At 42.5% G+C, this 13773-nt stretch overlaps 2 protein-coding genes across 5 annotated transcripts in view; both read left to right on the forward strand.

The window, feature by feature from the left end:
- Positions 1-5339, forward strand: part of far1 (fatty acyl CoA reductase 1) — a 37154-nt gene extending 31815 nt beyond the window's left edge. For all 4 annotated transcript variants that reach the window (XM_079684807.1, XM_079684810.1, XM_079684809.1 and 1 more), the window contains 3 exons: positions 1265-1394; positions 2562-2689; positions 3093-5339. In XM_079684807.1, the coding sequence (XP_079540933.1) occupies positions 1265-1394; positions 2562-2689; positions 3093-3252 (418 nt within the window). In that variant the 3' untranslated portion in view covers positions 3253-5339. The remainder of the gene's footprint in view (positions 1-1264; positions 1395-2561; positions 2690-3092) is intronic.
- Positions 5340-9221: 3882 nt separating this feature from the next.
- On the forward strand, positions 9222-12350 carry LOC307038807 (ovochymase-2-like; the record flags this gene model as incomplete). Its single annotated transcript, XM_079680483.1, has 8 exons — positions 9222-9350; positions 9460-9557; positions 10393-10490; positions 10590-10762; positions 11321-11416; positions 11498-11676; positions 11821-12022; positions 12325-12350. Exons 1-8 carry the CDS (start codon positions 9272-9274, stop codon positions 12348-12350), a joined length of 951 nt encoding a protein of 316 aa, XP_079536609.1. The 5' UTR covers positions 9222-9271.
- Between the last annotated feature and the right edge of the window lie 1423 nt (positions 12351-13773).

Genomic DNA, 13773 nt, shown 5'->3' on the forward strand with positions numbered 1-13773 from the left:
GTGATGTGATTGGGAATGTCAGCAGCTGTTCTGTCAGTATTGTCTCTGCCTCTGTGTGCTGATCAGCCGTGCATGTTCATCCTCTGAATGAGGACAGGAGGAATCTGAGTCTCAATCCGCCTGCATTACTGTAAATGTTCATTCAGAATGACGGGCCTATTGGATAAGGGCCTTTTTATTCATTATACATTTAAATAGTTGCAACCATGCAATTTACATTCTGGTAAAATGTAGACTTGGAGTTTTTTACGTTTCAATTAATTACAAAAACTGTGCAGTTTGAGACCCAGAAACGCTCCTTTAATCCTAACCCTAATGGGCACAGCGGTTTTATATTTCCACCCTGATTACCAGAAAGCTGGCTACTAGTTTTGAATAATCATCACTAACATCTCAACTAACATAAACTGAAAGATGTTAACTGGATTCAGAGGAGGGCACTGTCTGTCCCTCGGTACCAAATCCCATTTAAATCCATATTAAGTCCATCTGACCTGAAATATGTTTATTGGTCCATTTAACGGTGTCCTGTGTCCTCCTGACCTGCAGAGTGAATCCATTTAGTGATCAGGGCTCTCACTCACACTTGTAGTGCTGTCACAATGTGTGTACCCCCTCTTGACCATGTTGAAAATGTGTAAAGAGAATAATTATGTATTTTGAACATTTCTAAACCATACCTGTAAAACAAACTTTTACACTACATATATATGTATTATTAGTTTTGTAGTTGAAATCATTTCAGGTGAAGAGGGGCACAGACACATAGCACGGTACAGCTCATATTACCACCTGTACAATTGGAACCTTACTAGATTTTTGTAATTTGTTCACGCCTTGTGAAAAATCTGTGCACATCTCAGGGTATCAAATAATCCATTTCAGACTGAATTCAAACTTGTTTTTTATAAAAGAACTTTGCCACAAAGTTACTTTTGTATTACTCTACCTGGTGTTAATCTTTGTCGTGTTTTTGCTAACCTTCTGCCTCTGCTCTCCTCCAACACCATGGCCCCCGTCCGGCTCTTCATTCCTGATTCCTCCACTCCTCCCATGTTCCCTGCATCCCACCACCTCTCTTTTATTTCCTTTACCTCTCCTTGCTGCTTCTCTCTGCACTGCCCTTCTTCTATGGTTTGTTCTTCATCTTCTCTCTGGCTCTGCACTACAACCACCTTTATCCCTTCATATCTTTTTCACCTTCCTCCATATTATTGCTTCTTTCCTTTTTTTCTGTCTTGCTTTCACCGCTGGTTTATCATAGGATGATGAAGACAATCACGCGCCTCCACAAAGCCATGATGGTGTTGGAGTATTTCACCAGTCACTCCTGGGTGTGGAGCAACGAGAACGTCACCATGCTTATTGGCCAAATGAGCCAAGAGGATAAGAAGGTGGGAGGACACAGATGATGGGTTTGTGTTTATCTGTTGCCCATGTACGCTCCGCCACACAGGGCTAAAACACTGAGGAGATTCACCACTCGGTGTGTTACAGTCTGACAGTAGGCTGACTGCAATAGAGAGCCATTCATCCAGTGCTGACGTCAGTGTGGGGAACAGAAAGGCTTTCAGAGGGCTGTCTGCAGGAATGTGTGTGTGTGTGGAGGGGATGTTGGTGTGCTGTCATTTTCACACATTAGAATTGCATGAAGAGACACTCGAAGTAATTATCTTGACGGAAGCATATCTGAAAAAATACTATAAAATAGTTTATTTCATTAGTAATTCCACAATAGTGTTGAAAGTGTCGAAAAACTATTTGAAAGGCAGTTTGAGGAGTCACAACCTGAGACTGAAAGGCTGCCAACATTACCGCCACTTCACTGCTCTCTGATCCAAACCACAGTCCTCTCCTCTGAGCTAATGATCCTGTGTGACTGCGTGGGGGAGACGACTGGGGGTTAAATTAGACAAATGCCAGCTGGAGTTCAGTGCTGCAGCCTTCAACCCTGAAATATGCAACTCTTCCCTTTCCCTCTTTCTTGATATGTTACCTTAAATGACGGTATAAGTTCAGTAGAATAGGACCAGTAGTGTCTCCAAATGTTTTCTGAACCATTGTTATATGTGGGAAGGTAGGATGGGTCATGCTATCAGGCTAAGCTTAGATTGTAAACATGATACATTGTGCTAAGCATCAGCATGATGAAGTTGTCACTGTGAGACTGTTGGAATGCTCACATTAGCACTAATCCTAAATCAATGCTATTCCTAATTGTAGCTCCATAGAGCCGTGTCATCTCAGTACATCTGTGTTTTATATTTAAAGAGGCCCTAATTCGCTTTTGGGGTGTTTTCCTTTCCTGTAGTGTGTGCTATAGGTTTGTGTACATGTAAATGCTCTGCAAAGGCTAGAATCCCTGAGTTTCTCTCGTTTTTGTTTTCTACACTGTAAAAAACGTCAAATATTTAAAGTACCAGCCAAAATAAACAATCAAGAATATGTGCTAATTCATTCCATCTACGGATGATGTGCTTATTGTTGTAGACTTCATCTTTTGTCAATCACTGCAAAGTTTTGATTTTAAATGAATGTTTCTTGCATTTTGATTTTTTTAGGTTTTCAATTTTGATGTGCGTCAGCTGCACTGGGCAGAATACATGGAGAGTTACTGTATGGGCACCAAGAAATATGTCCTCAATGAAGAGCTGTCGGGCCTGCCTGCTGCACGCAAACACCTCAACAAGTAAGACAAACACGAGACAAACTGGAGCGCTCATCTAGGTCACAGTGCACTCCATGCGTCTCTGCACATTGTTTCCATTCTCATCTGCTTTGCATCTTTCCATTAACAACTGATGTCTCTTCAGTAAGAAATTACTTTTCTGTCAAATAGTTGTTCAGATGATCCTTTGGAGTGCGGAGTGACAGCTCTCCTCTCAGCCTTCACAAAGCTCTTGTGAATAGTTCAGCATGCAGACTTTCAATGAATTAAAAGAAGCTAAATATCTGTGTAAATGGTGCTGAACTGTGGATATGATTCTTGTGTGAGTGACTTTAGACACTTCCTATCTTTACCATAGCAAACCTCAAATAGGAGTCCTCCTTTTTGAAGTCCATGAATCGTCTCAATTGTGTTTTCTACCCAGGCTGAGGAACATCCGCTACACCTTCAACACCGTCCTGGTTGTGCTCTTCTGGCGCGTCTTCATCGCCCGATCCCAGATGGCCAGGAACATCTGGTACTTTGTGGTGAGCCTCTGCTTCAAGTTCCTCTCCTACTTCAGAGCGTCCTCCAGCATGAGATAAGGATCCAGGCGACGGGTGGTGGGTGGGGGGACGAATCAATGAAGAAACACTGGCTGTGGATGATGAACGGTTCTTGAGCTCAAGGCCCTCACTGTCCGTCTTTGGCCCTGCTTTGCCTGGAGGATCAGATGGACCCGTTTTACCCAGGAAACAGACAGAACCACTGGAGGCCACAGCCATCTGAATGTTGATCTCTAGCATTTCCTTAAACAGAGGGCATGGATCTATCTCACTTGTACAACACTCAGATTAACAACTTTTGGACGAGTTAGAGAAGCAGGAGCACAAACCCTGTTCCTGTTGGTTTCCGTTAGCCCCACCCCCCCTCCCCGGTGCCGGCTGTACTGCTGCAGTCTTTGAGCTCCAACGCATCCAAACTCACTCCACCTGGTCTGCCTGCTCGCCTGACTGCCTGAAACTAAGCTATGCATTGGATGAAGCTTCGCTGCAGAACCCCTCCGTCTGTTTTCAGTCCTTCCAGTCTTCCTCTTCCCCCTCTCCTTTTCCTTCCTATGTAACCTTTGATTGCAAGATAAGCAGTCAAACTGCAGTGTAAGTTATATTTCTCTGTCACCTGAAAACATCTCAATTTCTTTTCTACCTTGGCATCTGTGATTTGCTTTTTGTCATTTATTTTTCCTAGTTAGGCCTATTCAAATGTCTACAAGCAGGATTTTCTTTGAAGAAGAATAGGTAGCTGTCAGCTTCTGGGGGTTGGAAGAGGGGTTAGAGGCAGATAAAGGAAGAATCTTTACTGACTCAGCGAAGGCTTGTTCAGGGAGAGGTATCACTGAAACTGCTCTCCCTCAGAAGCCCGATTCTTACACCAAAGCCATTCACCCAGTGGAATGTTTGCAGCTCTGTGAAGAGAATGTTTCCATTGCAGGGGCTTTAGGGGGGAGTTATCTTTAATCTTCCTGCTTGGCAAAAACACTGACAACAACCCCCCCCCACCTGTATATCTCTGGCTAGTTCCATAATCCGTACAATATGGATTGTATATGGCGGCTTTACCCTGTGCCTACACACTGATTGTACTCTAAGGAAGCTTCTTCTTCTAGAGGTTTCCTTTATGTCATTCATCTTAAAACTCTTTTTGGCAAAGTACCTCTACCAGCTCAGAGGATAGGGGGGGTGCAGTCCAGAGGAGACATACTTTCATTTAAGGCTTCTTTCATTTAGTTCTGGTAGCCATTTTGATCATGGATACACAGTGGGGGGGATGACTGTTATGCATTGCTTTCAGGTAGCTCCAACAGTAGCTCACAATCTATGTTCAATTTCTCCTGTGTTTAATTCCTTTGTATGGGTCATAATTTGTCATGTTACTAGTTAATTTTCTATATTAGTTCTGTAACTGTATAAGTATGCAGGATTTGCTTATGCTATTTATAACCTGCTGTTAAACTCCGGGACCGTTCTGTTGCCTTCTTCATCCTGTCTTGTTGCATAAGAAATGAGTTGTTTTTGTTCAGATGAATGATTGTCTTGTTGCATCAAGTTTCTCTGGGTTTTCTATGAATGAATCATCATTGCCATATTGAGTCTCTGACCCACCTGAGGTTTACACTGTCTCCGGGGTCTGGAGCAGGCAGAGGGGTCTGAACAGCAGGGGGGGACCGTGCCCTCCTCTCTTGTGGTTTGCATGTGTCTCAAAATGTCTTCGCCATAATAGCTCCAAACGCCTACATGTGGTATCTCTCACCTTCACAGCATGAGCCATTTGACAAAGTATCATGTGACCTGGTGGAAGGATGCACCCTTTTGGAAAGATGTGTGAATCGTGCCTGAACTTTTTAAAATATTCTAACAATGTGAAATTAGACCGGTTTTCTAATTATTTGATGTACAGCTCTATTTAGGTAGACTTCAAATTACAGATGTATTTTTATGCTGATGACATGCGTGGATATTTTACTGACAAGAAGCTTATGGATCCAACTTTAGCTGATGTAAATATGTAAACATGAGTGCAGTATGTGTAGAGCTGAATTGAAATGTTAAAGGTTGCTTGTAACTTTGCTGTATGTTCATGTACTCTCATTGTCTCTGAATGTAACAGAATAACAGCCTGACCTGTTTGCACAGACAGACTCATCATTGACTCCTGAACCACAAACACTGTATTCTGAATATTGAGTGTCTCTTCTTCGAGGGTCATGTGATACATGTTCTCTGTTCCTCCATGTTCTTGTTACTGTTACTGTGATGCTGAATGGCTGCTATGCTTGTTTAGAGTTGTTGGGGGAAGCTTCATCTTATGGAGGAGTGAGAGTGACGCCCAGGGCCTCTTGCTGTTCCACCTTTCAATGTTAGGAGACCCTAGCAGTGTTCTGTTGCTCCATCAGAGCCCTGTGCTCTGATCAACTCCACGCAGTACAACTCTTCACAATGCTCCAATATTGAACTTATTGAAACCTCCAGAAAGAATGTTAAATATGTAAAACATGAAATATTCAAGTCTGAATGTGCAATAATCAAAGTTAAAGGAATAATTTCATGTTTTTGTAAAATGCACGTTTTGTCTTTTTGCTGAGAGTTGGCATCAGCAGCTGTGGATCTTAGCTTAGCGTAAAACGTGAAAACTGAGTTAAAGGTCTCCTATCCTATGTGTCCCCGGTGTGTCAGGGAACTCACAAAGTGTCAGAAAATACAACCCTGTCTCTTTTCCTCCTTACCCACATCTCTAAAAACGGGGGAACAACGGAGCTGATCCAGATTTGCTGCATCATGACGACATTACTAAAATAAGAGCTGGCTTTACGCCCACGGCCCTATCAGAAACGTTGCTGTATCACAAACAATGCATGACGTGTTTTGGAAGTAATATGGTCTTTGTTTACATTAGCATCGCTAACGCTGTACTGGAGAGAGTATGTGTAAAGAAGCAGGAAATATAAAAAGGTACTCACCTTGTGGTAAACCCGCGATAGAGAAAGCGTTTGAGCTCCATACTGTTTCAGAAATAATGCTCCATGTGGTTTGGAACATAATATGGCGTTTAATCACGGCAGCGTTTAGCTGAGAATCTGCTTCTCTCTGCATGTGTGCTCCAAAGGGGTGTGGCCCCGTAGCTTCTGACCCAGAATCAGCACTTTAGTAAAAGGGCTGAAATAGAGGGGTATGAGGCATGCTACAATGGGTGACCTGTTTTGTGTTTTGAGCAAAACACTTCATAGACATGTTTTGTATAGATATGGCCCTATATTGGCCTATTGATAAAATAGAGCATAATTGGTGAGCTTTAACTGCTAGCCTGGCTCTATCATAATGAATCGGATGTTCCTATCGGCAACGCTAAACCTGCTCAAATCCCCCACTGCAACGTCCTGTTCACAAGGAGATGCAACATGTCATCAGTTAATAAGCGTTATGCGGATGTGCTGACAAGTCGTTTTTTGTATGTATTTGGACAGAGCCAAAGTGTTTATTTTCTGCAGCGACACATTTATTGTACAGAAATGAAAGGTATTGGTTTTTGTCTTCTAACTTTTGGCAGGAAAGAGTGAGTGTATTACACTAAGGTGAAACAGCTCCTTAAGTTGTGAAGAAGACATCCCATAGTGATGATCTCAGAGATGAACAGAAACCTGCAGGATCCGGCCTGTGTGCCTAGTCACATTTAATTGACCCTGGCATCATGTATCAGATCTCTGTTTGAAATGTTGCCAAATCCATCACATTATGACAATGACACCTTCCAGCTCCGCCCACTTCAATGCTTTTATTTGGGGGGGAAATCCTTATCCTGTGCATCTTGTTGGGGTACAGTGATAATCTAGGGCTTTTATTTTTGAAAAAAACATCCCTCTTCCAGCACTCCCTGTAAGGAAATCGATAGGGCTTTTATTTTGAAGGGGTGTCTACCTGGTCAACACAGTATGTGTACAGATGCTCCAGCTGTGCTATAGTCATTTAAAGTAGATTTTCTGAACATGCAACTGCATTCAAACTGCGCTGTGTCTACATTCTTTCTTAAATGTGTTCATTGTAACAGCTCTGAGCTACTGGTCACTGTGTCTACTCTCAGATGTTTTTGCTACAAAAAAATACAGTTTAATCAATAGGTGCTCTTTTGTTTGTAAACCAAACATAAGTCATAAACTGTGTTTTAATCCATCTGATTCTAAACTTTTGATTTATTTTGACTGTATTTGAGTTATATACTCCAGCGTAATGACGGCAGGATGGAGCCGAGTCTGCAGCTGACCTGAGGTCTGTGCAGCATGCCACATACTGTATGCCCTCACTTCACATACTGAGTGCAGGCCTGGTGGATCAGCATTAAGATGTAATGCCCCTTCTTGTTCTGCATGGCACAGCTTTTCCTCTTTTTAGGGGCAGATTTTCATATTCATGTGTTTGATGTAGTTTGTTATAAAAATGGTGTCCATTATACAGGTTCACATGATGCTTCTGTGTTTGATCCCTTGTCCTCCCTTGACTCTGGTTGCTAAGCAGCCTGAAGCTGCAATTGTGTCTGGGTATAGTTCCACACCTGAGGATTTATTCTCAGCGCAGCTGCAGAACACAGCTTGTTTCATATTCTGCCATCTATCATTGCATCTGTTGAATACAAAAAAGCTATATAAAAACAGAACATTGGTCAAAAAAAGTTGATAAAACAAGTTCAGAAGCAACAAAATAAAAATAAATGAATGCAGTATAAATAAAGATGTACTTATCTTACATGAATATAAAGTGGTACACATTTCTCCCAGGAGAAAAGGAAAACAATCAAGATACAAATATTTACTGTAAATCAAAATAACGATGTATTCAATTAAAGAGCTTGTTTAGACAGTTTTGAAGACGTACAAAATACTCTGTGGAAAACACAAAACTGTTTAATTTGAGTTTAACATTCTATAAATGACATCTACAAACTGAGGCTTTTCATCTTGATACCAGGTTGCAGGAAGTGATGGAGGGTTATGACATCCATAAAATACCCTGGGAAATGGAGTCCCTTGGTGTTAGTTCCCAATAGATTATTGTTCTTCTTTTGCAGCTTTACACAGACAAAACAATGCAGTGACTTTTGATTGAATGCCTCTCCATGTTTATTTTCAGTATGAGGGTCACCTGATGCTGCGTCTTCTCAGTGTTCCTCTGCAGCACCTGGCAACACACGCATGCAGGGCCATCCCTCCCTACAGGCCGATCATGCAGGCTGCATGGGGCCTCACATTGCGCAGGGGGCCTCGGTTTATGAGCTCGGCTTGTGCGCAGTTCTCCGCGCACAAGTTTTGAAGAAGTTCGTCACAACTTCCAATGGTGAACATATGTCGGTGTTGTAACTTTTTGTACCATCAATTGTCCAGAGCAATCAGTTACTGTTACATTACATTACATGACATGTCACTTGTTAGACGCTTTTATCCAAAGCGACTTACATACTCAATACTGTGGGCAATCCCAACAGGAGCAATTTGGGGTGAAGTGTCTCAGGGACACAACGACATGCTGACTGCAGTGGGGTTTTAACCTTTGACCCCCTGATCCGAACACCAACGCACAACCAATTTGCGCCACGCGCCTCCTTGTTATTATTCCCTACATTTTATTTTTAGCACAATGACACATTTTCTAAAATCTGACACACCCCATAAAGTGAATGTGTTGAAGGCTCTGTTTCCTGTAAAGCTTTCCCTCAGAAGTCAGCCTTTCATAATGACTGCTCACACTCAGAGACAGTGACCTCGCACACAAAGCTAAACAATGGTCTATTATCTAAAATGGAAATCAAAAAAAGTGTTTCCTTGTTAAGCTGACATGTTAGCCATCACCTTTATTCCTCATGCTTTTCTTCTCTGTCAGCATGTGTTCACTTATGCAACAGTGACAGGCAGCCGCCCCCCCACAGTCGACCTTGAGAGTGTCAACACTTTGACTCAGTATTACTGCAGGTCATTTTGTCGTTCGAACACCACAACCACTGCAGGAGTTTACGGGCTTGTTAATAAGTATCAAACACAAGCAGGTCTATGAAGCAGTGTGTTTCCAGTGGGGCCCTCAGATGTGTCTGTTCGAGATGAGGAGCCCGGCCTCTCTGCTGTCTCTCTGGCTCTGGCTAAACACTGGCATCAATGCGGCTGGTGAGTGACACAGATACTGAACAGGGGAGCAGATCTTTAAGGATCCTTCCTGTCCCAGGACTCTGGACTGAGCGTATGACGCCTGAACAGATTTCCTCCTGTGTGTCAGGTTCAAAGTGTGGGGTTCCTGCTCCTGGGAGCCGGATGGGGCCCTCCCTCAGGGTGGTTGGAGGGGCCCAGGCTACATACGGATCACATCCATGGCTGGTCAGTATCTGCTTCTTTCTGGTTAATCATTTTTTAAGTTGTTACTCCTGTCTTTAAGATTTAGGAACAGGTGAGTTAATGTTAGTTAGTGGCAAGAATGAGTATTACGACAACAAACACTCAGTGAAACCTCTTTTACAGATAGAAAACCCTCCAAAAGGTCTGCCATGCGTCTCAGGGCCACAGAATGTTTGTGTGTATTGTGTTATATTTAGTGTGAGGAAAACAAGAAGCTGAAGAGGTTTTAATACATCAAACTCTGCTGCTGAACTCAGAAGGAGTTGAATAATGAACTGCTTACACACAGATACTGTTCTTGCATCAGGCGTTAATATGTGTATCAGGGAACAGCCCCTTCCTTCTTCCAGGCCTTGGTTAAACCATACACTCCAGCAAGTGAACTACGCTTCGCGTCAGCCAATCGGCTGCTACTACATCTCTGTGAGTGGAACCCAGGTACCCCTCAACAACACGCCTGTTTTCTATCCTGGCTCCTAAATGGTGGAAGAGCTCCCCATTGATATCAGAACAGCAGAAACTCTGCATATCAAAGCAAAATGAAAACCCTTCTATTTCGATTATTCCTTGGCAATTCAAAAAAAGCAAAAGCACTTTAAAGAATTAGCTTAGGCCTTGTAACTAATGCACCAGCAGCAATAGTATGACTTGCTTGAAGTGAATATATCTGCACTTTCCTTATTGTTCGGTTTGAATCTCTATGGTTTTTTGGCACTTATTGTAAGAAGCTCTGCAAATGAAATGAAATGTAATTTAATATCTTGTTTTGCTGCGATCATGTTGAACTGCTGAGAAGCTTTGTGTTGTCCTTACTCAGGTGTCCCTGCAGTACAGGGGCTCTCACTTCTGTGGGGGGGCCATCCTGACTGAGCACTGGATACTGACCGCTGCACACTGCTTGGCTTCACACTCAAAGTACTCTCTTACTTATTCTCTGCTACTGTCCAAAGTGCATCATGTCTATGGATATCACAGTGGACTGTCATGAATGCAAAGGTTTTCTCCTCTGTCTAGAGAGTTCCTCAGCGGAGTGAGAGTGGTGGTGGGAGAGTTCGACCAGAGAGAAGATGATGAAGAGAAGCAGGCCTTCCTCATCAAGTCTGCCTCAGTCCACGAGAAGTACCATCACGCTTTGCCTATGAACTATGACATAGCTCTGATGGAGTTGGATCAGCACATTGTACTGGGCAAGTTTCAGAAAACGAGGAACTGATCATGTTTTAGGGCCAGTTCACTCCAAAGTCAAAACAACAGCATATGTCCTCCTACTTGTGTATTTATCGATCTAGGTTTAAGGTACACTTCTTTTGATGTCTCTTTGAAAGATTCACTTACTTGAGATCATCCGCAGACCTTTTTATGAGCAGTTTAAAGGAGGGACATTTTCTTTGTATATAACTACAGCCACCTACCGTATCACAGAGCGTCACCTCGTGGTGAGAGGCTCGTGATTGGGACATCGTAAGATGCACGGTGAAACGGTTGGCCGGCAAGTTAGGGAGAAGGAAAATAGTCTCTATATAACTGCTCATGAAAAGGTTGGTGGGTAATTAAAGTAATTGGGTCGTTATTTCTGGAGAAAGATATTGTATTATCCCGAGAGAAGACATACATATTCTCGATGTATGTAATACCTGACACAAAGACAAAGAGGGAAATACAGTAGCAAGAGGAAAGAGAACAAATATTTATTTTTTATTTGGGCGTGTTTCATTAAGGTTTTGCTCTGTGTTTTTTTTCAACAGGAACCCATGTTCAGCCAATATGTCTGCCTTTGGCCGATGACAGCATCCAACCGGGAACCAGTTGCATCATGGGTGGATGGGGCCGGATGAAGGAAAGTTAGTATTTCCCCCACCAAATACTGTAAATCAACTTGTTCTTTAGTCGAAATAATTATAATATATTTGACTGTGTCCTAGAGGGCCGTGTTCCTGCGGTGCTGAGAGAGGTCAAGTTAGACCTGGTGGATCCGGCCAAATGTCAATATGTCCTCCACACTGTCAGGAGCTCAACTCGTCCCCAGAGACCAGCCCGGCCTCAGCCTGCCATGACCGTTCTGTGTGCCGGGCCAGAGGGGGGGGGGAGAGACGCCTGCCAGGTATAAAGAGAAGATCTGCTTCACCATCATTCTACATTTAGTTCAAGAGCAGTGGAGCTTCCCTGAAGTCTGTGAACTCTGAATCAGTCATCACATTGTGAAAGGTTGGTCATGTTATGACTCCTCCCTCCATCCTCTCTGCAGGGGGACTCGGGGGGGCCTTTGGTTTGCCTTGCAGGTTCAGGCGAGGGTCGCTGGGTAGCACTGGGTGTGACTTCCTGGGGGAAGGGATGCGGTCGGAGCTGGGGAAAGAACAGCAGCCGCCCCCCCGCCAGGAGAGGATCTCCGGGGGTTTTCACTGATGTCAGGCTGCTGCTGCCCTGGATCAAGAGTAAACTGAGACAGGGTGGGTTAGGATCAGGTAATAATAAAACTCTGATTGTCTCTCAAAAGTCTGAATAGAGAGCGACCAATTGGATCAATATACTTTCTACACAAGTGTATATACATTCTATGGTGTTTATGATACATTAGATACGGCTTCACATGGTCACATTCTGGTTGGAATAAACTGATTCTCAATAACTATAATGTGTACACGTCTCTCCGATAACACTTCAAATATATTGAGTGTCTGAGGGCTGCTAGGGTTAGCGGCAGGCTAAAGACAGAGTCAGTGTTTGAGTCTGCTGTCCTCCTGTCTGACAGCTGGCTTCACAGGACTGTCCTTCTGATGAACTACTCTTGAAACTTGGTGGTGGAAACAAACTGTAAACAAAACAATGCCATAACACTGATGAAGAGAAGTACAGTAAGCTTGTCAGCAAACATTCTCAATCTCATTTACCTCTATATGTTTGTATTCATTTGGAGCTGAGTGTCTGGCCACCTGGTGAGTGTGACTCTATATCTCTGCACTGAGATCTGTATGTTTGTCGTGGGTCTCTGCCTGAAAGCATGGTTTATTTTCGTGGTGATAGTGAACCAAAACTATAGAGTTACTTACAGTTAAAGCAAATCATGAGCCAAAAACCTCCTCAGGAGAAATGGCAGAGGGAGGTAAAATATCTATTTCAGTTTGTCACTACAAATACTCAACATATATACAGTATATATATATATATATATATATATATATATATATATATATATGAATCATTGTTTAAGCAATCTCCCAACTCAAAAACTTAGATCAGTTTGGTCAATAAGTTGATCTCAAACAGGAAACAATTTATATTTTTAACAAAAAAGGACCTTCTAATCTCTTCAAATTCAAAACTAGGTAAGGAAGGTGGGATTAAATATTGTTGTCAGTATAAACAGCTCAAAATGTCTCCTCACCAGCAGCAACAGAGTTGGAACGTTAAACTCCATCACTGAGAGCTGCTGGTCTGGTCAGATGGACTGACTCTATGGTTTATATTCAGTGATCCAGATGTGTGAACACAGGTTTTCAACATGAGTTTGCTTACTAACATTAGGGCGATACTAATGTCATTATCAAGGTCATAAAAGATTCTTTATTGATCAGGCTTTGGGATTAAACTTGATATACGTTAATATAAATGTACATACAAGTGAATACTGTTAAAAGTATTGGTACAACATTCTGCTAGAAGCTATTCATGTATTTGTGTAACATTTGCCGGCAACAGAGAGATATTATAATTTTCTTCTTGTACATAATAAAAGTGTTTATGTCTCTGAGTTTTATTTAGCTGATGAGCCACAGCAGAGAACATCTTTATCCAGTGAGTAGTTCTTCCTCTCATCACAGCAAGTCTTCTTCATCCATATTTCATAATGCTGCTTTGATGTATTAGCAAGATTATCTGTGTCTGTCTGTCTGTCTGTCTGTCTGTCTGTCTGTCTGTCTGTCTGTCTGTCTGTCTGTGTGTGTGTGTGTGTGTGTGTGTGTGTGTGTGTGTGTGTGTGTGTGTGTGTGTGTGTGTGTGTGTGTGTGTGTGTGTGTGTGTGTGTGTGTGTGTGTGTCAGAGCTTTGCAGTGTAAGAGATGGTCCTGTAACTGACAGTGACGGTGTAATCAGAAGAAAATGTGTACATTTGACAAATATTTGCATAAATACCTGTTCTGAGTACACTGTAAAGATATCAGCAAAACTCAGTGATAGGAAAACTAAAACTGCAAAACAAGTGA

This window comes from Notothenia rossii, assembly GCF_949606895.1.
Source record: "Notothenia rossii genome assembly, chromosome: 5".
Classification (NCBI taxonomy): domain Eukaryota; kingdom Metazoa; phylum Chordata; class Actinopteri; order Perciformes; family Nototheniidae; genus Notothenia; species Notothenia rossii.